Source organism: Anopheles arabiensis, chromosome 2 (genome assembly GCF_016920715.1).
Source record: "Anopheles arabiensis isolate DONGOLA chromosome 2, AaraD3, whole genome shotgun sequence".
Classification (NCBI taxonomy): Eukaryota; Metazoa; Arthropoda; class Insecta; order Diptera; family Culicidae; genus Anopheles; species Anopheles arabiensis.
The window spans coordinates 104,207,492-104,230,367 of NC_053517.1; the positions used below are offsets into that span (position 1 = coordinate 104,207,492).

Here is a 22,876-nt window from a genome sequence, read left to right on the forward strand (position 1 = left end):
TTTTACTCTTACCCCCATCTCTCCGGCACCGTACGCAGGGTGAGCTAACGGCCAAAGATCGCACGATTCGGCAGCAGCAGAATCTGATCGAAAAGTATGAAGCGGAGCGAGAGAAGCAGCACCAGCAGCAGCTCCACAGCCTCACGAACGGTGGCTCGTCCACGGAGAGCGGGGAAGGTACGGCCCTATCCGGGCCGGACAGTACCGGCAGCAGCGATCGGAACCACCAGTCGGCGGAAACCATCAGCACCGCCACGCAAACGGAACGAGTACGTACAATAGTAGCAGTAGTAGTAGTAGACCTTCTTCGCTTCTAGCAGCAACTGCTTGCCAGTAAATCTAATTTACAAACGTCTTTTTGTCTCTCTCTCTCTCTCCTTCAGCTGAGGCCCGTTTCCTTCGGTGGACAGGAAGGATTAGGAAGGTAATTATCGGTTTCTGAGGTACCCACCGCGTGTACCATCCATCCACCGACCGACCGACCGCCGGTTGCAGAATAATATATTACATTTATTGATTTTACCTTAGCGCATATTAGTGAAACCATTTTAGTTTAGTACGTTAGTGTTGGTGGCGGGTGGTGTGTTTTGCTTTCATTTTTTCCCCACTTTCGCCGTCCTTTCAATCCCCTTTCTCCATTCTGTTTTCGGTAAATCGCTTTATGGATGAGGTTTTCCTTTATTTTTACCTATCTTTTCTTTTCTTTCTTTCCTTTTTTTTGTGTTCCTCTTTTGTGTGCCTGACGGTGTTTTTGGCTACACTTGTACTAATCTGTCCTTCCCTTGTCGGTGCTGGAAATGTGATACATCAATTGTACAACACAAAAACACACCTGTCCCAAACACAGAACGTTCATGCGACACTTCCCGTCCCGCCCGCTGTACGTGGCGGACTATTTTCCCATCAGCCACAGTTCGGTCGGCTTCGAGCTGGCCCTTGCCGCACGCTGTGCTAACCGCTGTCGTGTAACGGTCGCCCGGATCGCTGTGCTGGCAAACCGTTTACTAACCATTATCGCTGATTTGTTTAACCGCTTACTGCTAACACGATTAAGTCGCCGGGGGGTAGCCCACGATGGCGGGGCGGCAATGATGGCCCGTTGGGCAAGGAACTGCCTGGACGGAGCTTCTGCTCCGTTCGTGCTGGTGCGTGACGTGCTGCAAAAGCTCTACTCCTTGGTGCATTGCTTTGTTGCACTGTTTTCCAACACCCGGAGGGAAAGCACTCCTTAAGGCACTTGTTTGCGGCTTAATTTTTGTTTATTTGTCATGATTTATTTGTTTTATTTCGATTGTCCCTTTACTGAGTTCCATTTTCCCACATACTCTCGTATGCCTCTTACGCAAGCTCATATGGAAATTGTTCTTTTCTCGTCTCGTTCTTTCGAAACATGCTCGCTCGCAAACACCTTCAAACTTACCACTGACTGAACTGACAACATTCGTCCGGGGGAAAACACATCACAACCGCCACAACATCAAATGGGGCGAAAACCTGTTGCCAAAATGTACTACCTGTCTGTAACCAACTAACACGTAACAAACCACATCAACCAACTAACAACATTGTGGAACATCATCTGTAAATAACATCGCCATCATCATCATTTCGCCATTTGCTCCCCCTAAAAACTTCCCTGTCCATCCTTCAACCGTCCGGACCGCTCCAACCTTGGCTCCTTTTCGCTTGCTTCCTTGGGCTTGTTGGTGGCTTTCTGCGCAACCCCCCAACATCGTAGGCTGGGACAGCTGGGACAGGTACTGCTTTGTGATATAGTACTAGCAATAGGCATGCTGTGTGCGATCAATCTCATCTGCATCCTACACCTCGTGCACAGCCGGCTGGACACTTGCCCTGCTGCGAGTGCGGCGAACGGTTTGCCCTCGTTACCGGACCGGATGACGATCGGGTTGCCGTACGCACCGTAGCTGGCGCAAGTGCGTTTCCCGTCGTGTCACGCTATAACCTCCCTCTTTCTCTCTGTATGTGTGTGTGTGTGATAGTAGATAATGTGATAGTGTTTGTTGTAGTAGCAAAATAGTAAAATCATATACGAAACCATGCGCCCTAAACCGAACGAACCATATTTATGTTCCCTATCTTTTCATGCCTTGCCCTGTGCAGTTAAATAAGGTAAAAGGATACAGCCGGTTCTCTGTCTGTGTGTGTGTGCTCTCACCCTCTGTCATTTTCAATTTTGTACATTTACACGCGCCATTTTGTCTAACAAATAGGGAATACTAAGAAAGAAAATAACACGGAAAAAAAGTAGCTTCATGGAGTGATCTCATAATCAAAGTTCATTAATTTTATAGCAAATCGTTCTAGTTTTTATGTAATATCTATTATCTATTTTTATTAATTTTAATTTCCCTTTTATTGTCCCTTTCTTTCACCTTCCTTACAGTCGCAGTGAGAAGCCGGTGACGCCCAAAAACGGACTGCGCACACCATCAGCAGTAGGGCTGGCGGGGGCAACACCGCCCCACCAACACCACCACCACCACCACCACACCAACGGGACGCCAACGACACCGAAAAGTAAAACGCAAATCTCCTCCGTCTACACGCAGCTGTCCTCGGTGCGGCACAGCTACGCCGGCAATGGCAGTGCGCCAACCACACCCACACACGGCACCGGCGCACAGAACGGACTGCGCCGCACCTCGCTCGGCTCTAGCCACAATCTGAGCACGTTCGGGCTGCACAGCCCCAGCGAACGATCGCCGAACGGCAGCAACAAACCCGTCCGCACCACACACATCGGGACGCTCGCATCACCCATCCAGCGGCAGCCCCCCAACGGCACCACCGTGAAACCTCCACCCTCCAAAGCAGTTCCGCCGAGCCGAACGAACGGTGTTGTGACCGCGTCGAAATTGAACGGATTGAATGGGACGGCAAAGCGAATGGCTGCAGGGGCAGGGACTACCACCGGCAGCAGCAGCATCATCAGGCCACCGTCTTCGTTCGGGAGCAGCAGCAGTCTAGCGAGCGTCGGTGAGCCGCTGAAAAGCAAATCGGCACCGCTGGTGGTGGTGCCGAATGGGAAGCTCCTAACGCCGGCCGCTACCGGTGCGGCGACGAGCGATGAGCGGGAAACGTCCAGTTCCTCGGACTCGGACAAGGATACGGTGGTAGTGAATGGAGGAGCGATCGGTACGGCGGGGAGTTGTTGCAGCGAGGAGAGCAATCTTGCCAGTGCCGGCAACACCAACGGCAGCACCGTCAACGGTATCGTAGGACACTGAACGACCGGGGGTCGGATGGGTTTGATGGAAAGAGACAAAACAAATCGATGTGTGATAGAAGGCGCATAGGAAGGAAGGGAAAAAGCCGTCGGAAAACAGAAGAGAAGCAGGCGAAGGAGATTCCACTGTGAAGGAGAGGTATTAGAGATTAGAAGAGAATCGTTCGTTTGCAGTAAGTTATAATTTTACTTTATTAGTAGCAATCATTGGGAAGATTGGGCGACGGTGGTTGTTAAAAGATTCCCTCCTCCACCTCATGCAAAAAAACGGTCTGCTGGCAAGCTCTGCTAGATTAATGATTTTAAAAAGAGGCTCCCTGGCTTGGGGGAAACCAAGTGTTCTCAGTTTGCGTAAAAGGATAGGGCGGCAGTAGTTTCAATTGTGAATAATTTCCTATTTTCCATCATTTTTGCCTATTTTAGTAATTTCTTTCTCCTCTTCCAAAACAAAAGGCAACTAAAAACCCCCAACCACTGTTGTATACATATGCATTAACTAATAACAAACAAATGGAAATATTACACAAATCTTAGCTAAAGAGCAGCAAGCAAAAATAGGGGGGCAAAACAGCAGCAAAATGATAACTATACCTAATAATTATACTACGAACCAATGTGATCGATGATGATTTGTGTATTGCAGTACCCTTCCTTCTTGTACATGTTTAAGGCAAAGCGGCCCAGGCAAATCGGGGAAAGAAACAACCTTCACCGTTGTGCACAAAAAGGCAAAGAAAGGGCACCCAATGTGGAAAGGGAAAGGGAAATCTGTGTAAAGCCTAGTTTCGGTTGTATTTATTGAAAAGCAACATAACGAAAATTCCCATTTTTCTTCGGAAAATCACCCATAGCACGCTGTTGTAGCAAAATGCAAAATGAAAAGGGAAAAAGAGAGAGAAACAAACCGCCTCCTGTAGCAGCTGTTTTTTACAATTTTTACACAATACATAATCCTGTGGCTTTATGCGTGTGAGCACATGTAGGAGAGGACAAAAAAAACAGGGAAATTAGCATTAGCAAAATTGGAAACAGAAAACCACAATTGAAATGATATGGTCACACTCGTTTTTTTTTTTTTTTGCTCGGTACAACACTTCCATTTTGTGCAATTAGTTTAACAGTAGCTCATTGTTGCCTGTCGTTGTATTATTAGCTTCTGGATTAGTTCTAGTTTTGAACAAGAGGGGCTAGGAACTGTTAAGTCGCAGATGCGCCAGCATATTAGTTTGTAGAGAAAGACAGAGAGAGACAGAGAGAGAGAGATAAAGGGCAAAGAAAATGGTAAAGTTTCTTCGAATCAAAGGTGCTGCCACGTGTGCGCCTAGTAATATATGTTGATTAAGTAGTATTTCTACGTATTCGTTGAAACCCTACAAAAGGTAGTGCGTTAAAGGATGATTGTTTCTTTTTTAAATTGCTAAATTCAGGTTAAAAGTTAAAAAAAACGTGCAAAGAACGAACAGTGAAGACACACAAATCTCTCTTGGCAAAATATGATACCGTGGCAGACTCTTTGGACAGGTAGAGCAGAGCAAAAATCCCACTTTTGAAATAATTCCCCATGTAACGTAAAATATAACGACTTGATAAATCGCAAAAAAAAAATACAACGCTGAAATCATAACTCTCTTTCTCTGTGCAGAATGCGCGCATACTGTCCCGTTATACTAAGCTGTGTTTGTAAGAAATCAAATGGACAATTGTAAGCAACACAAACAACACAACAGCAACAAAACACAGCATACAATAGCAAATGCAATGCAAACATAAAACACACAAAAAGACAAAAGTATTTCGATAATAAATTATTAAACTGTAAAGGCATAACAAGGAGGCCATATTTTGCTGGTTTAAAGTGTTGAGAAAATGTGGCGAAAATGACTTTTCATTTAGAAATCCCCATCATTGACCATTTTCATTCATTTGAACGTTGATTTTCCTGCTTTGTTAATTTTTTTGAACATTTTTTGGTAAATATCAACGGCCAATTCAAACACTCCATACAAACGTTCCCGGTCGCTACGCAAACGCATCAACCCACGAACGCACACTTTTTGACAGCTGCCTTCAAAGCCCCCTCGCTGACAGCTGTCAAAGCGAAGTGTGCGTTTCTCCGCTTCCTGCATTAGACAGTTCGGCCGTTCTCTCTTTCTTTCCGGCTCGTCGCAGAGTCTAGTGAACACACATTTTGTGTATCATTACATTAACTTTTAAGCCCCGTAAGTGTTTTTCGCCGTGTAGTGATACTGAAAAACGCGCAACATCGCACAATTGGCAACGAGGGGCAATGTGGAAAGTGGACATTTGCCCTCCAAACGGGTGAAAACCCCGATTCGTGGCTAATGTTTGTTCGCCGCGCTTGCTCCGGATCCCGGCGATGTGGATGTGTGTTGTGTGGAGGGTGATGTTTGACACTATAGCCGCCTTGCCTGCCCTGCTGTGTGATGTTGCGTGATTTTTGGGATATAAAATGTAGCTTGCTTCCAGCTGCTTCAACTTCTAATGCTGTCCTCTCTGTGTTTTGTTCCTTGTTTGCAGTTTAAGGCGTCGAAATGGGACGCGTCATTCGCGCGCAGCGTAAAGGTGCCGGATCCGTGTTCCGGGCCCACACCAAGAAGCGAAAGGGAGAGCCGAAACTGCGCCATCTCGACTATGCCGAGCGTCACGGTTACCTGAAGGGTGTCGTGAAGGTAGAGTAAAACGTCATACACAACCCCGCCCGATCCAAGTAGGCTAATTTTGGATTTTTGTTTACACACCCCACATTGTAGCAAATCATCCACGATCCAGGCCGTGGTGCCCCGTTGGCGGTGGTGAACTTCCGCGACCCGTACCGTTTCCGCCTGAGCAAGCAGCTGTTCATCGCGGCCGAGGGCATGTACACCGGCCAGTTCGTGTACTGTGGACGTCGCGCCCAGCTGCAGATCGGTAACGTGCTGCCGATCGGTCTGATGCCGGAAGGTACGATTGTGTGCAATTTGGAGGAGAAGACCGGCGACCGTGGCAAGCTGGCCCGCACGTCGGGCAACTACGCCTCGGTCATTGCGCACAACCCGGACACCAAGCGTACGCGCGTGAAGCTGCCGTCCGGTGCGAAGAAGGTGCTGCCGTCGGCGAACCGTGCCATGATCGGTATCGTGGCCGGCGGTGGCCGTATCGACAAGCCCATCCTGAAGGCGGGCCGTGCGTACCACAAGTACAAGGTGAAGCGCAACTGCTGGCCGAAGGTGCGCGGTGTGGCGATGAACCCCGTCGAACATCCGCACGGTGGTGGTAACCATCAGCACATCGGTAAGGCGTCGACCGTCAAGCGCGGCACGCCCCCGGGTCGCAAGGTCGGTCTCATTGCTGCCCGTCGTACCGGTCGTATCCGTGGTGGCAAGGGCGACGAGAAGTTCAAGGAGAAGGAGAAGAAGTAAGCAGCCGAAGAAGTGTCGTCGCTGTGCTGTTTATGTTCTGTGGTGGTGTTTTTACTTTTTCTTCTGACACCCGACGTCCATCTGTACGGTGTGTGGAAGAAAGGAGGGAGGAGCGTGGTATCGATATCGTTTGTGTATTGATAAAACAAAGAGAAGGAAGAGGAAGAAAGCGAAAAGAGGAGCGGGAGTTGAGTTGTTAAATAAAATAATCAACTTCCAACCACAATTAAAATGGAGTTTTTGTATTACCAATAGTCATCACATCAGCATTGAGTTTCACATCGTTTGCGCGTCAGTTGCTTGTTGCACGTGTGTTATCAAAGCAATGATTAACACGTGTTCTTTTTGCCCCTTTTATGGGGCAGGTTGTTTACAATTAGGATGAAAAATCATCATCAGGAATAACTTCCAAAATGATTTGCATCACAATTTATCCTATTAGACCAACTGTCATGATTCGAATTAGATTCGTACGGTTTGCCACGTTGCCATGAAAACAACAGGACTACTAAGAAGGATAGGACTAGAGAGAGGCCCCCACGTGATTCACACTCAACCAGTAATATTTTGAATTTAAAACCGTTTAGTCAATCCCAAATGCGTCACCACAACATGAAACACAGCTGGGGTGTTTAAGGTATATCATAGTTTTATTCCTTTTTTTATCATTTTATTAGATTTTCACAATATTGAGACATAATTTTTTTGTTTTAATATGCTTTCTTTTCTATACAATACAGCACAGTAGACGTATTTTCCCCTCTCTCTCTCTTTCTTGTTCGCTTCCACAGTTATGGTTCGCGTGTTGGTTTTTTCCAATTCAGTTAAATTTGTTTCACCACAATTTCCCCCCACTTTTTCCGTTTCACACAATATCCACAAAACAGAGAGAGAGAGAGAGAGAGAGAGTGGTAGTGATGGCGCTAAAACACACACATAGGTAGTAGGTATTTTATTGTATCTTTTCGTTATGTTTTGTGTGTTTGCATCTTGTGTTATCCTCCACAATTTTCAAACGATCCTTTCCGTTCCAATTTATAGCGCCATTTTCCATTTTCTCTCGCCTTCTTTTACCCTTTCTCGTTGTGTTGTGGTTACAAACTATTTACAGCGTACAAAAATATGATTTTTTTTCTCTCTCTTTCTATTTGCGGTAACACCACCGTGTAGTAGTAGCAGTGGGAGCCAGGCCAGTAAGAAGTGTTTGATTTTGTTTTGTTGTATTGTGAAAGTTTGTTGCAAGTTTGTTCATTTTCCGGCTTTTGTTTCCTCAAAGATTGAAGATTGTGTTTTAGCAAATGGTAAGTGTTTCCTGCTGAATTTTCAATTTGATTCTTTGTTGGATGTGATCACCCTTTCTTCCCCTGCTTTTCTACAATCCTGCCTCCTGTCCCCTTTTCCCTTTTTCTTTTCCATTGTTTCCCATTGTTTCTTACCCATTCTACATAGATCCTACAGCAGGCCGCCTTTTTTCTTTCTCGTTGCATGAGAAATAAGGTGCAGAAATTTAAAACAACGATTTTGTTTTCCATTGCCACGTTTAAAAAGAAAAAAAAAACAACAACATTCAGCAGCAGTAATTATTAGCCCTAATTGTAACTAATAAAATATTTAAACATACAATCCTGCCGTGCTCGTGTGGCAGTACAAAAGACACCACACACGTAGAAGAAGATACAGCTAGGGAATGGTGGGGAGCCGGGGGGGGGGGGAACGGTGAAGAGAACACAACACAAAGCACATACCCAAACTGATACCCATATTCTCCCCTTTTTTCCTCTCTACCTCTCGCTGATTGCTATCACAAAATTACGATAATGATTCCTTCGCTACACCTACACCCCTCCATTCGGGTCTTCCTGCCCCGAAAACTGTACCAAATCCGACTTGCACCATACAATAGATATGGATCATATGACCGCTCTGCTTGCCCACCCCGGTGAAAAGTGTCTAGAACGGAACAGCACACCATGACATGGGGGAGAGTTACCATCGTTACGCTAAAACGGGATATATGAACCACCAAAACCGATGATCACTTGGATCACACCGGTGTGTTGTCCTGTGTGTGTGTGTGTGAGAGCACTATTTGTGTAGTTTCTAAATAGAAGAAGCACAGCAGCAACTACGGAGAGGAAATGGATTAAAATTACTTCCCCCCTGTTTCGGAAGGAAACACGAACAGAGCAAGTAAAGGAAGTTCTAAAAACTACAACAAAAAAAAGAAGAAGGTAAGCCAACAGCTTCCACCTCCGAAGCTTAGTAGAAAAACAGTAGCCGCTCCTGGGCGGACGTGGACAGCAGGCGCCAGGTGCGCTTGATGCTGATGTACTGCACCAGCGCCCGGACGCAGATCAGAAACCCGAACGCCATGATCAGCCACCACAGCCACGAGTTTTCGTGCGATGCAAAGTCGGTCGAGTGCTTCATGATCAGCGTCCACTTGGCGAGCGACAGCCCGAACCCGGACAGTGCCCCGTACCGGGCGGCGATCGTGTGACAGAAACAGGTCAGTACCAAAAACCCGATCCAGTTGAACAGGAACGCGATCAGAAACGCGGTCACAAACATAATGTCCGTACCGAGCAGCCCATTGTCGGCGGTAATGTTCTCGCCGTCGGCGTCGATCGCGATGAACGTTACCTGCGGGCCGCCCGGTACACCGGCCGCCCCACGGCCACCCATCGAGGTGATGCTGGGCGGCGGCGGTGGCATCTGCGGTGGCCCCAGCGGTCCCATCGGGCCCATCGGCAGCTCGTGGTTGATCATCTTCTCCATCTGCACCTCCTCGTAGGTGGGCAGCTTGGTGGTGAGCTCCGGCACCGGTACCGCCTGCTGCGATCCGTACTCATGCTGGTGAAGGTGCTGATGCTGCTGCTGCGGATCGTTCGCTTCGTACGGCGGCGGTGCGCTAAAGTCCGCCTTTGGCGGGGGCAGCTCATCCGGTCGATTGTTGGTTGGTGGCATTTTCTACGCAACTGTGGATTGCGCGGGTGTGTTTACGTTTGCTGAAAAGGGTTCGGAAGGCGGAGGCAATTAATTATGATTGCAAGAAACAAACGAAGGGTTTAGATTTTATGAGTCATGTGATGTTGGTTGGTTAATTGCCGATTTAACAGGGAAGGACAAATTACTTTCACACACATACACACATACACATATATATACGCAAAAAGGAAAACAACAGTAGAGCTGAAAAGTTTGTTGTGATGAGTCACCGCAACCTTTCTCCCTCTTCCCCCATTCCCTCCTCCTTTCCAACAAACAACGTGTCGTGCTTGCTACGTAGCGCGATATCGATTTTTGCCACCACAGCCTACTAGAAGAAGATGTTTATCTTCGGCACTTCTACGCACTGCGTATCAATTTCAAGCTTCCGCTGCTTACCTTTTCGCCTTTGGGCACCACCGTGTGGCTGTGTTGATTAGCGTCGTACTATTTTTTTTCACGGGAGAGGTTTTCTCCGTCGGAAACGCTTCACTTTTCCCGTCCCGTCTACGGGCTGAACAATTTCGTCACCTTTCACGACGGCGACGGCGACCTTTCGTGCGCTTCGAACGCGCGCCCTCTCCTTCCGCTACGCGTATTAAATAATCCCTACGACGTTGTGTTGTGTGTTGCAAAATCGTAAATCGTGAACTTTACAATGTCCGTGCGTTAAACTCGGACTAAACACGGTAGCGAGTGCCACACGGCGAGAGATAATAGTACGGGTTTATTTATTCAACGAGATATGTCACACACAACCCTCTGCTCGGGTGCGTTGCACAGAGACGGGGGCAAATAAAAGTTTTATCTTTTTTTCCTTTCTTTGCTTTTCAAGCTTTCAATCCTTCTTTTTTGTGTGCTCTGCGAACGAGGAAAAATCCAAACATCATCACACACACACGGACACGCACACTAGCACAAGGCGATGTTGTCAGTTTGTGCTTGCCATCGAGATTGAGCTACACTTCGCTGTCAAAAACGAGCTGTCACGCAGCTTGGCCTTGAAGAAATTGAGCAACACTGCCTGGAACGCAACACTTTTTAACGGAAATATCAATGCAATTTCATGATAAAATGCATTTTCCATTTACTTTTATTATGTATCTATTAAAGTTTAAATGCGCAATCATATTGTCTTCAAACCACGGACAATAGGTCATCTTCACGTTCCGAGCTAAACCAGTCAAGGTGTGTATAAATGAAAACTGCATGCACCTTGACAAGCATTTGAAAATGCAGATAAAATCTTGTTGTAATAGAAAAACAATTTCAAAATTGGTTTTTACTTTTATGAAATTATCTTTAAAACACATTTTCTTACAATGAAAAACAAAATAAACGGAAATGATTGAAAATTTCACCATATGACTGAGCTACTTTTGTTTCGAGCAGCTGCAGCTCGAATACCGCTAGTGATGGGCGTTTCGGGTACAACGGCTCCACGGATCGGATCGCCATCTTCAAAAGCATCATCAGTTTTGGCGCGCAGCAACGCACAAGCACAATCTGTCCCCGTTCAATTTACTGTTTTTCGTGCATTATTTTCCGTAAAGTGTAGCAAAAATGCAGCGTGATTACGCCAAAGATAAAGGTAAGCAGAGATTGTTGCATAAAAAGCTGTCCGATTGGATTTGTTAAACATGTCTGCGTCCCTCTCCTCTGTCCGGCTTGTAGAAACGATCAAATCCTTCCTGGCGGAGTTCTATCGCGAGGAAGACGATGGCAAGAAGAACTTCGTGTACGCCCGCCAGCTGACGAAGATTGCGCACCGCGAGCAGATCCAGCTCGTGGTCGATCTGGACGATGTGGCCAGCTACAAGGACGAGCTGGCGGAAGCGATGCAGGTCAACTCGCGGCGCTACGTGAAGCTGTTCTCGGACGCCGTGTTCGAGCTGCTGCCCTCGTACAAGGAGCGGGAGGTGACGAACAAAGACACGCTCGACATCTTCATCGAGCATCGGCTGCTGATGCAGGGCCGGCTGCACGGGCCGAACGATACGCGGGACGCCCGGAACGCCATCCCGATGGAGCTGATCAAGCGGTACGACGTGTACTTCAAGGCGCCGAGCATGGCGAAAGCGGTCTCAATCCGGGACGTGAAGGCGGACAGCATCGGCAAGCTGGTGGCGGTGCGCGGCATCGTGACGCGATGCACCGAGGTGAAGCCGATGATGACGGTCGCGACGTACACGTGCGATCGGTGCGGCTCGGAAACGTACCAGCCGGTCACGTCGATGAGCTTCAAGCCGGCGATCGAGTGCCCGTCGGAGGACTGCCGCGTGAACAAGGCGGGCGGCCGGCTGTACCTGCAGACGCGCGGCTCCAAGTTTGTCAAGTTCCAGGAGATTAAGATCCAGGAGCACAGCGATCAGGTGCCGGTGGGCCACATTCCCCGTTCGCTGACGGTAATGTGCCGGGGCGAAACGACACGCTGCGCCCAGCCGGGCGACCATGTGATCATTACGGGCATATTCCTGCCGATCCAGAAGACGGGCTTCCGGGCGGTGGTGTCGGGGCTGCTGAGCGAAACGTTCGTCGATGCGCATCGGATCGTGTGCCTGAACAAGTCGGACGATGGCGAGCTGAACAACGAGCTGACGCAGGAGGAGCTGGACGAGCTGGCGAAGGATGATTTCTACACGCGCATCGCCAGCAGTCTGGCGCCGGAAATTTACGGCCATTTGGATGTGAAGAAGGCATTGCTGCTGCTGCTCGTTGGAGGCGTCGATCGCAGCCCGGACGGGATGAAGATTCGTGGCAATATTAACATCTGCCTGATGGGCGATCCCGGTGTGGCCAAGTCGCAGCTGCTCGGGTACATCGATCGGCTGGCGGTGCGCAGCCAGTACACGACTGGCCGCGGTTCGTCCGGCGTCGGTCTTACGGCGGCCGTCATGAAGGATCCGCTCACCGGGGAGATGGTGCTGGAGGGCGGTGCGCTCGTGCTGGCCGACCAGGGCGTTTGCTGTATCGACGAGTTCGACAAGATGGCCGACGAGGATCGTGTGTCGATTCACGAGGTGATGGAGCAGCAAACGATCTCGATTGCAAAGGCCGGCATTATGACGTGCCTGAATGCGCGCGTGTCCATCCTGGCCGCCGCCAATCCTGCCTACGGACGGTACAATCCGCGGCGCACGATCGAGCAGAACATTCAGCTGCCGGCTGCACTGCTGTCCCGGTTCGATCTGCTGTGGCTGATCCAGGACAAGGCCGATCGGGACAACGATCTGCGGCTGGCGAAGCACATCACGTACGTGCACAGCCACGGCAAGCAGCCGCCATCGCGCATCAAGACGCTCGACATGACGCTCATCCGGCGGTACATCGCGCTGTGCAAGCGCAAGATCCCGGTCATCACACCGGAGCTGACGGATTACATCGTGAACGCGTACGTGGAGTTGCGCCGTGAGGCACGCAACAGTCGCGACATGACGTTCACGTCCGCCCGCAACTTGCTCGGCATTTTGCGCCTTTCGACGGCACTGGCCCGGCTGCGGCTGGCCGACACGGTCGAGAAGGACGATGTGAAGGAAGCGCTGCGCCTACTGGCCATGTCGAAGGACTCGCTCAATCAGACCGAACATCGGGACACACAGTAAGTATGATGGGGAATATAGCGGAGGGGGAAGAGCACACACACTGTCGAAAAGAGGACAATCGATCTTAAATAATTAATGTATTTCTCCTTCCTTGCTCTCCAGCGTGCAAAACACCTCGGACAAGATATTTGCCCTCGTGCGGGAGCTGGCCGGCGAAAGCAAGACGGTAAAGGTGGCCGACATTATGGAGCGGTGCACCACCAAGGGCTACAAGCCGGACGAGGTCGACGAGTGCATCGAAACGTACGAGGAGCTGAACGTGTGGCAGGTTAACCAGACGCGAACGAAAATCACCTTCCTGTAGGGTGGATGTGGCTCTGTGTGTGGAAAACACCCCTTATCCTCTCACTTGATCGTATTTCATCAATGACATCATCATCATCATTATTTACAAGCTTCTTTTTTATACGTAGCGTTAAGGAGGATTTTCTCTCGTTGTTGATAAGTAGTGTTGTCTGTGTTTTTGTCCGTGGTAGAACGATAAGTTTGTGTGAGTTCATTTCTTTTACCATTTTACAAAAGGGCCTGCCACCAACGCCAGTACAAGCTAGGAAATGCAACATTTTTGATACATTAATTATTGATAAACGAAATAAAACGTGTTGAAAAATGAAATACTGTTGTTTTTATGGTTTTTAGATGTTCCGAAGAACCAGGAAAGGTACACGATACCCTGATTGAATCAGGGACAGTTTAAGAATTGAAATAAGTTTAGTTTTAGATGGAGCAACTTTATGGGTTAGAGAGCAATTCTTGGTTCTGAAAGGGGCTCAGGATCTGCTATGAGTTTAAGATATGTTCCAGCGCCGGCATGGATTCAGGATCGGTTCCAGGGCACCAACAGATTTGGGATCATTTTGAAGACTGTTATGAGTTTGGGATCAGTTCAGCACCTGTATGGATTTAGAATCAGTTCTAAGGCCAAGTTATATTGTTAGTCCGATTCCAACTCTGGCAAAATTCGAATCAATAGCTCTGCGCGGAATCGGAGTCGTCCGGAGTTGTTTGGAATCGGAGTCGTCCGAAGTCGGCCGAAGTCGACCGGAGTTGGAGTCGATCGTAGTCATCCGGAAACGGAGATGGCCGGAGTCAACAGGAGCCGTCCGGTGCAATTTTGCTAGTGATAAGCCATTTGATGTCGTAGTGTGTTTTTTTTTCTTTCACTTTGCGCATGCTCTTCGTATACAGGTCTTTGTGTCGAAGGCCGACTCCGGACGACTCCAACTCCAACCGACTCCAGACGACTCCGAACAACTCCGAACGATTCCGAACGATTCCGATCGACTCCGGACGTCTCCGGATGACTCCGACTACCAACGACTCCGGGTGATTCCGAACGATTCCGAACGACTCCGGATAAAACTGGGTGGACCAAACCCTTCGGAGTTGACTCCGAATGTTTGCCAACTTTACCCATCACTATTCAAGATTTATTGCCTGGTCGCTATATGTTCGGTATCAGTTCCAAGACCAAGTATAGGGCCAGGCCCAATTCTAAGACCTGCATGAATTAGGAATCATTTCCAGGACTGGTAAGAGTTGTGAATCGGCATGAGTTCCGCTTGATGTGCCCCTTGGATTGAAGAGGATTTAAGAAACCTTGACTGAATATTATATAATACGAGCTTCACAGTGCTTGAAACAACACATCAATACATCTATACAGTTCTGAAGGAACCAGTGCATTATAAAATAATTGAAATTATCAATATACTTCAACAAAATTTCAGCATTCCCTTATGTCCCTTATGAGTGTTTTTATGTAATTGTAGGTCCATAATCACAGCAATAAAGCTCTGATAACTGTCTAACCACATTCTAGAGACACTTGTCTTATTAGCTAACTCCATCACGATCGACTCCGTACACCCTGTCCTCAACAATTATCGATCCCGGTGAATAGTAGTGAACACACTTAAAAATGCTCCATACATTACGGTCATTAAAATTTGCCAATAAAACACCGCAACTCCGGCGCCAATGCAAATCACACCGTGTTTGCCTTAGAATTGATTGGTCCGAATGTACGACTTCTAGTAAGCTCTATAAAAGGGAATGTGTGGTGTATTTTTGGAGAATGTGATTTATGAAGCACACGCACAATCACATCACGTCTCATCGCTCGTTTGAGTGAATCAATTTTAGTATTTTTGTACTTTGAAGGGCCTCTTGGAAGGGCTTTGAAGCGGAAAGCAATCGTAAAAGCTGTTTGGCAACAAATATTTTCGGGTGGGTGCTTAAGTGGGTGTGTTGAGTGTTTACTATGCCCAGGCGCAATCGATGAAGTCATTAATAGTGGTCGGTACAAGTTAATGTTCATTTCGCGGTTTCAATATCAAATATAAGCGGCGAACAACGCATTTCCCAAGGTCTCACAATGCTGAAATTCAATTAAATTTGAAATCTAGTCAAACATCTCTCCAGCGAACCGCCATCGCATGCCATATGGGGTGCGCCGCATCAGGCCGTTGAAAGAGCTAACCATTTTAACTCAATATTTATTCACCAAAAAGCCAGTTACAGTTAGTTTAGTCTTTTTAGCGTTTTCGGCCGCTACATCGGCCTTACCGGCAGCATTTTTTCCCTCCTTCTTCTCAACTCCGCATCCCTGTCACCCAATAGATTGGTCAATTTACAGTTCATCCAATTTTCCACCAAAAACCCAGGTGGAAAGCGTCCGTTTTTCGCAACCTATGTCCTTTTTTCTTCTTCAAAGCGAACTCGTGTTTCACGTTATGCAAATCGGTGTCCGCGATTATCCAACCCATCGAACGGCTCTCGCCCATCGTGCCGTGCCTTGCCCGTGATAGCGAAGCTTGGCCGGGGAAAATGGCCAAAAAATTCATTAAATCTGATTGCCACTGATCTTATCGCATTTTGGTCGGTGGGTTTGAGTTGTTTTTTTTTCCTTCCAATCCTTGCTTTCTCCTACCATTTTAGAGCGACCACTTTCAAACAAACAACATGGTACACCACCAGAAAGGGAGTCACACATACGTGCGCCCGCGTATCCTGGAAGTTCAAAGCATCATTTGAATCGAAGCGAGAGAGAGAGAGAGAGCGGGTGGTTTCAAAAAGAAAAGCACAAAGATAAATCCACCCAGCCAGAAGCCACACACCTAAAGGGACCATCCAGCACGCCAGCAGAAAGGGCGCAGAAAATGCCAGAAATCGAATGCAAACAGCTTTCCGCTACATTTGCCCCGAATTCCTCGGCACGAAAGATGCCAAACGGGCGCTTCCCCGGCGCTTTTGGGAACCGCTTTTGTGCGGCCTATTTTTCCTGCATTCGTTCGTCCTCGTCGGCGGTCCGAAGGTTTCGCGGTGTCGGTCGGGTCGGTCAGGACGTCGTTTATCGTTTCGGGATAGGTTATGGTTTTCGACCGGTGGTCGGCGTTCGGAGGTTGGTCGCTGTCCCATGCCATATAAATCTCGGTTTGCATGCTGGCCCGAGATCACAGACACCGGGACGCTACACCGCTTTGGATGGTAGCCATCATCAGGGTGTTGTTGGCTGGCGATTTTGGACTGGTATTTTTCTTCCTTTTTTTTGAATTCTACTAAAGGTCACAGAAATTATTCCACATGCAAGCGAAGCAAAACGGGAATGTAAGGTATTTTTTGGGATGTTTTGATGTTTCATCTTTGCTTAAAGTTGAACTGTGTCGAAGAAGAAGGTTGTAAGATTAATGAGAAAAGAATAGGAGAGATGGCAAACTAAGGTTTGTGGCTATAATCAAACTTTAGTCTTGAAAGGCTAGTTTTGCTCCAATAATTGCATTCATTTCGGCGCAAAATTGATGCTGAAGTCGCTAACGGGCTGTAACGATTAGAAAAGCTATCATTGTGCATACCTTTAGGCGCTTAGAAAGACCAATGAAGGGAGATGATTCTTACAATTAATAATTTTGATAAAAATATCTGCGTTGAGACAAAAACTAAACTAAATTAAGTGAAAAAGTACAAAATGCGTTCCCTTTTAGTAGTCTCACACCTACCCTACTGCCAATAAATTTCTGATATCAAACAATTCCCTCACGTAGCTATCATCAAAACGCAAAACCATCAAACTCACCCAGCAAAACCATCGCAAAGCCCAACAAACTGCCACTAACTTCCCGGAACTCCTTAGCATGCGTGGTTAATTGACATGTAGCCCAGTACTCCAGCCCCATTAACTACCACTCCCCGCCGATGCTACGGAGCTGGAGCTAGAATTGCTTCAGCCCCCTTTCACCGCAAACGCTGCCCATTTTGCCCCGCTGCTGAAACGCAACCCTAAGGGCTAGGGATGGAGTGTCTAGAATTTAACTGCCTGATTAATGAGCCATTATCGAAACGGAGCGAGCAAACACATTTACATCTTTCTGGATGGAGGTGGAGCGCCAGACTGTCGATTAAAACGGTCGAAAAGAACGGTCTTGTCCAAGGCGATAGGTTTTTTGCTGTCGTTGTTGTTTTACCGCAAAAGGTGTTTCAACGGAATCTTGGGAGTCGTCAAGTCCATTGCCACCTCATGAAGGTGTCGGTGGTGTTGCGCGATTGGGTTACCAGTGGCAGGTAGTGCAAAGGAAGCGGTGGACAAGCACGATTAGGTTATTAATTAGGTGTGGTTGCACAGTTTATGGGAAATTTGAAGACGCTTAAAGCTGGCACTCGTTTCCGAATGTACTGTTGGAATATTTCACAGCCTTGTTGGGCTGTTGTATGTAAGGAGATTGAGGCGATTTGGTGCCTTGAAGTGTTAAAAATGATTAGTGACATTGTTGTCCCTAATAAACTTGATTATGTTATACACGTTGCATAGCTGCAGGCGCTATTTCGTGTAAAGATTCAACTTGAACAATGCTTTCTAAGCCTTTTTTTTTTAGAGCTTATTTTCCAACAGAAATTAGCGTGTTTATATATTGTGCCCCACATTGGCCCAGCTCTTCTTACATGGCCCTTAATGGGCCATTCAGGAGCGTAGTGGAACGTCCCATTTCACCATGCACCATTCCATTCGAGCCTAATCAATGTCGAAAGCAGCCCGGAGGAAGAAAATGGGTTGGTTCATGGTTTTGTTCACTCTTTTGCTCTTTGTGGTCGACGCTCGAAGCTTTAAGTTCGTTTTTGATAGGGAAGAGGACAGGCTTTAAAACCGAGTTGGATGAGATTGAGCGGATGTGGGATGAAAGGAAGGTAATAGTATAAAAAATAAATAAAAATATAAAAAATTAATGAAAAACCTATGAAGTAACGTCGTCTAAATGATTTTGTAGTGGCAGAAGTTCTTCTGATGTTGAAAAAAAATATCATTTAGAATAACAAAAGCCTATTACGAAAATAATAAATAGAATAATTCAAGGATTGAAATACGTAACACTTATCAAGTAAAAAAGGACCGATCAATATACACAAATGATACAACATTATAATAGAAACTGCCCAAATGAATGTAAAATACAATTGACAAGCAACCGAAAACTGAATAAATAAAAAAAAACAGAAAATAAGCGAAAAAAATGTGCAAAATAATTCAAATTGCCATAATTATCAATTATTGCCTGATCCGACCAAATGGCAATGCCAAAGCAAAACATCATCAACAGCAAAATGCTTTAAATTATCCCCCTTCTCCCTTTCCTCTATCCAGCACTGTACCCATAAGCTAGCTAATAATCATTTCTGCTTGCGTTAATCGTTTGCTTCAGCGTTCATTAAAAAGTCCGTTTGTCCGTGTTCGACTGCCAACACGGCAAACCAACGACCCATCATGCCGACCGTAACAAAAGCCCGATCTAATCATCCCCGTTGCATCCGCACTGTGGGTACGTATACATAACCTTAAATCACGATTTAATGTTGCCACATTGATAGTAATTATAATATTTTTGCACGCGTTGCTCGTTGCTGTTGCGCCGCGAAGCGTAGGAGTGAGCTGTTGTGATCCTTTCCAACGATTGAACGATCTCCCTCGTAAACGAGCGAGAGTTGGTGTGACTCATGTGAAGGTTTTGCCTGGTATTTTTCCCTCCCTTCGTTCAACATTGCGTCACATAATCCGAATGTATGGATGACTGTGACGCCAGCAAAGTAGCGATGGAGCCACATTTCGCGCACGAAGAACGGCTCATCTATTCAGGGAAAATGTCGCTTCCATCCCTTCCTGACCTTTCGTACGATTGCACGGGAATGTTACAGCTGGTCGATGGTAATCTTCTTCTTTTTGTTGTTGCTCTGCTGAATAGAGACGCATTCCCAGGAATGCACGTGTCAGCTTGGAAATGTGTAATAAAAGAAGCCCATCGTCACATACTCGTCAGGTGTACGCGTAGGTTTTGTTCAATTGAATCTATCGACAGTTGAATTCAAACCAAGCGTATGCCACTTTGCTAAGCTGTAGCGTAGGGAAGGGTTCTCTAAAAAAGAAAACGAATGAAACATCACAATCCCCACGGAGCCAACCACGTGACAGCGTACAGCGCGTGAAGGATATATATATATACACAACACCACTGAAAGGATGCTGAACTCTAGAACCACTGCTCTCTAGAACCACAGTAGAAGAGAGATAGAGCCGGAGGTTGAGTTTTTTTTTTCTATCTTCCTCCAACTTCTACTTGCTTGTATGGTGGCTGCTGCGTACGATTTTTGGACGATCGATTCCAACTGGCGCCATGCTGTCCTCAATAAACATCATGCGCTATGCGTCCGATTATGGCGCTCGCGAAAGAGTAGCATTTCAGCACGTTCTGCTACTGCTCTCTGGCCGCCCGTTTCGCTGAGCCACTCTTGACGGTATGGGTTTTGTGCACTCCACCAAGAGGGAAATAAAGGATGGCAAAAGAGTCTCGCTTTTGGGGCTTTGGGTTTTGGTACAATTAGTAGGTCAACTTATTTTTCATCGTACCGATCTTTGGCCGTGTTTGATTTGTCTGGCAGGAGATAGAGCAGTGCTGTGTGTATGTGTTCGTGGGTAGCACTTAGAAATGTTATTGTTACATTTTTATGGAGAATATTGAGTGTTTACTTGCGTTTCTAACGATGATCGGCAAATAAATAGCATACCATCAGGGGCATTTTATAGCATTAAGAAGAAGTGGTAGCAGAAAATTGTGCGATTCAAGGAGTTTCTTTCCACACATAAGTTTTGACGACAATTTTCACAATTGGTACATTATGGGTTTAAAACTTGTCATCAAGAAACTGCTATATGCTGCTCTTTTGTAAAGAATATTGCATACATTTAGGTGCAAAAGATTTGATTGTTTGCATAGGAAAGAAAAACGCCTTTAATTATGCAATCAAAATCACCTTTTGACATTATTTAAATCGCTTTTGGTGAATGAAAGCTATAGATTTGAAAGGAAAAAATTAGAAATTTTATTTCAATATTTAGCATCAATATTTGCATCAGTAAAAATCAAATTCACTCTTGATTTTAAAATATACATTCAAAACATACCCGCTGCCAAAGCAAAGTACCAATCTCACTCAACCACCTACAGCAACAACAGCAAACTATAATGCACCACACCACAACCTTCGAAAACACTTTAAATCAAACCCTTGCACTTGCCGTTCCGGTTGCGCCCTTCGCTCCACTTCCGGCTTCAGCCAAAATCAGCAAACGCTCCGAAACGTATTGCGCGCAGGTTGTCTGTTGCCAACTTTTAAATGGTTCAAAATACTCGGTTGCTCGGTGGTGGTGCTTTTATTCGGCAGCAAAGGAGTTTTTAGCATTTGTCGCAAGATAGTCCCGCTTGCAGTTTAGTAGTGTTGCGGAAGAGCCGCGTTTTATGGCCGCTATCATTCGAGAGTTGTTTAGCCTAGCCTCCCTTTCCAGCCAAAGCGGTGGGGTGTATTTATTTATTTATTTAGCCCAAAAGTTTCCACTACAAATCATTTAAGGTGGAACAGGGGGGGGGAACCCGGGTGAATATAAAATATTCGCACACAGCAAAACACTTTGGCAAATCGATGCGAAAGATAAAAAAGATTAAACAAAACAAAACTCACGCCGTTCTATACAAGTTTCAAGAGAGCAATATGCGACAGCAATGATGTAGTTCTGGGCAGTGGCAAGAATATACAATAAATATGGACGATTTTTTTATGCATTTCACTAGACCTTCTTCGGCTTATGATAAATCTCAAAACTCTAGGCCTCACTGCTCGTGACAGGTCGTACCGCAGAGAGACAGAGAGCAGCAGCATGCAATTTTCCATTAAAAAAGGGCACAATGAGGACGCTGAGATGAAGAAAAAAACAAAATTTTCATACTAAAAACTTTCCAACAATAATAATGGGTAGTACAGTCAGTACAACGCGAGTTCAACAAAAAAGTAGCAAAAGATATTAAATAATTTTCCAGCTACAGCATGATTTTGCATGAACAACAGCAAAAGTCATTAAAACCAGCGCACAACAACATACTGCACAAGTTGTTGTTTATTTCATCATACCTTCCTCACCAAAAAACGAACTTGCAGAGCTTAAAATATTCATATCACAGGTCACAAACAAAAGGAAAAAACCACACCAAAAAGTTACATCTACTCGACACCTTGCTGTTGTTTCTCGCTGCCCGGGGAACATTTATGTGAGAGCGCAAGCATAATACAAAAAAGTCCACACAAGTTTTTTTAAGGGGAAAAACATATTTTCCCACACTCCCTACGGTGGAAACAGAAAATAACAAGGGGATGAATTTCAAGCCGGCCAGCCTGAAGCTGACCACACACACACACACACGGGCACAGAGCAGTCGGAACAGAAAAGTGGCCCTCCGCCACACAGTGGCGCCACCGTTGCCAATAAATCAACCAATGTTTTTTGGCATCGGATCAGCAAGAATTGACCCAGTTACATCGCTGCTCTTACATCGCGAGGCTGTGGCAATGCACGGGTGCGTAGGTCAGGAGCACTAACGATGCACAGGGAGCGAAGGAAGTACAGAAGTAGTTTGTCATATGAGACAGGATAGGGAAGAACAAAAAAAAAGGGAAACTAGTACTTTTGCTAGATAAGAATGCATGGACATAGGGGAAGCTTTAGAAGGCTATCGCGCGTACGGTGAAGCTTTTTGGGCTTCAAACTCTTTATACGAGGAACACATCGATGTAAAGGGAAGCAGTGAAAGGGTGTGCAAGGGGTTTGATTTACTAGAATCATAGTTGTTTATAATCTGGCACTTAGAAGCTGTGGATGTGGATGACATTTTTATAGCTAAATGTTCGATTAATAGATAAAATATGCACATACTTTGCATACCCACAGGCGCTTATTTATTAGGACAAATGAGCGAATCTAAAAATCAGTGTTTCGCCTTAAAGAATGCAATATGTATGAAAAAAAAGTTATTAAAAATGATTGAGCTGTTGTTTGAACCGAACAAGCTTGTAGAAAGCAATGATCAAATGTTTTGCTTTTTTAATACCAGTCAAACTAATGTTTCAGATTTGTAGTTCATGCTCAATTGAGTAATTGGTTTTAAAACTGTAAGCAAGATAGAGAGAGAGACAGAAATACGCTAAAAAATAAACAAAATGTTGCAACAAATCATCGAAAAAACACACCCGCAAAGCACAAAACACGCAAAACCAACGTCAATTTCAAAAACCCTCCCATCAGC

The 22,876-nt window shown here is 46.2% G+C and overlaps 4 protein-coding genes across 17 annotated transcripts in view; 3 read left to right on the forward strand and 1 right to left on the reverse strand.

The window, feature by feature from the left end:
* The window catches only part of LOC120898043, an 84,431-nt gene extending 79,519 nt beyond the window's left edge, over positions 1-4,912 (forward strand). For 10 of the 14 annotated variants that reach the window (XM_040303366.1, XM_040303365.1, XM_040303368.1 and 7 more), the window contains 3 exons: positions 39-269; positions 384-424; positions 2,408-4,912. In XM_040303366.1, the coding sequence (XP_040159300.1) occupies positions 39-269; positions 384-424; positions 2,408-3,251 (1,116 nt within the window). In that variant the 3' untranslated portion in view covers positions 3,252-4,912. The other 4 variants (XM_040303373.1, XM_040303375.1, XM_040303376.1 and 1 more) reach the window with 4 other exon arrangements.
* A 443-nt stretch (positions 4,913-5,355) lies between these two features.
* Positions 5,356-6,875, forward strand: LOC120896200 (60S ribosomal protein L8). The gene is made up of 3 exons (XM_040300163.1): positions 5,356-5,469; positions 5,789-5,940; positions 6,022-6,875. Exons 2-3 carry the CDS (start codon positions 5,803-5,805, stop codon positions 6,667-6,669), a joined length of 786 nt encoding a protein of 261 aa, XP_040156097.1. The 5' UTR covers positions 5,356-5,469; positions 5,789-5,802; the 3' UTR covers positions 6,670-6,875.
* A 423-nt stretch (positions 6,876-7,298) lies between these two features.
* On the reverse strand, positions 7,299-10,593 carry LOC120895053 (NEDD4 family-interacting protein 1). The gene is made up of 2 exons (XM_040298051.1): positions 10,057-10,593; positions 7,299-9,677 (listed from the first exon to the last, which is right to left on the reverse strand). The coding sequence occupies exon 2, from the start codon at positions 9,634-9,636 to the stop codon at positions 8,929-8,931; it is 708 nt and encodes a 235-aa protein (XP_040153985.1). The 5' UTR covers positions 9,637-9,677; positions 10,057-10,593; the 3' UTR covers positions 7,299-8,928.
* Positions 10,594-11,115: 522 nt separating this feature from the next.
* Positions 11,116-13,874, forward strand: LOC120896796 (DNA replication licensing factor Mcm7). The gene is made up of 3 exons (XM_040301246.1): positions 11,116-11,248; positions 11,332-13,255; positions 13,362-13,874. The coding sequence occupies exons 1-3, from the start codon at positions 11,221-11,223 to the stop codon at positions 13,561-13,563; spliced, it is 2,154 nt and encodes a 717-aa protein (XP_040157180.1). The 5' UTR covers positions 11,116-11,220; the 3' UTR covers positions 13,564-13,874.
* Positions 13,875-22,876: the final 9,002 nt, after the last annotated feature.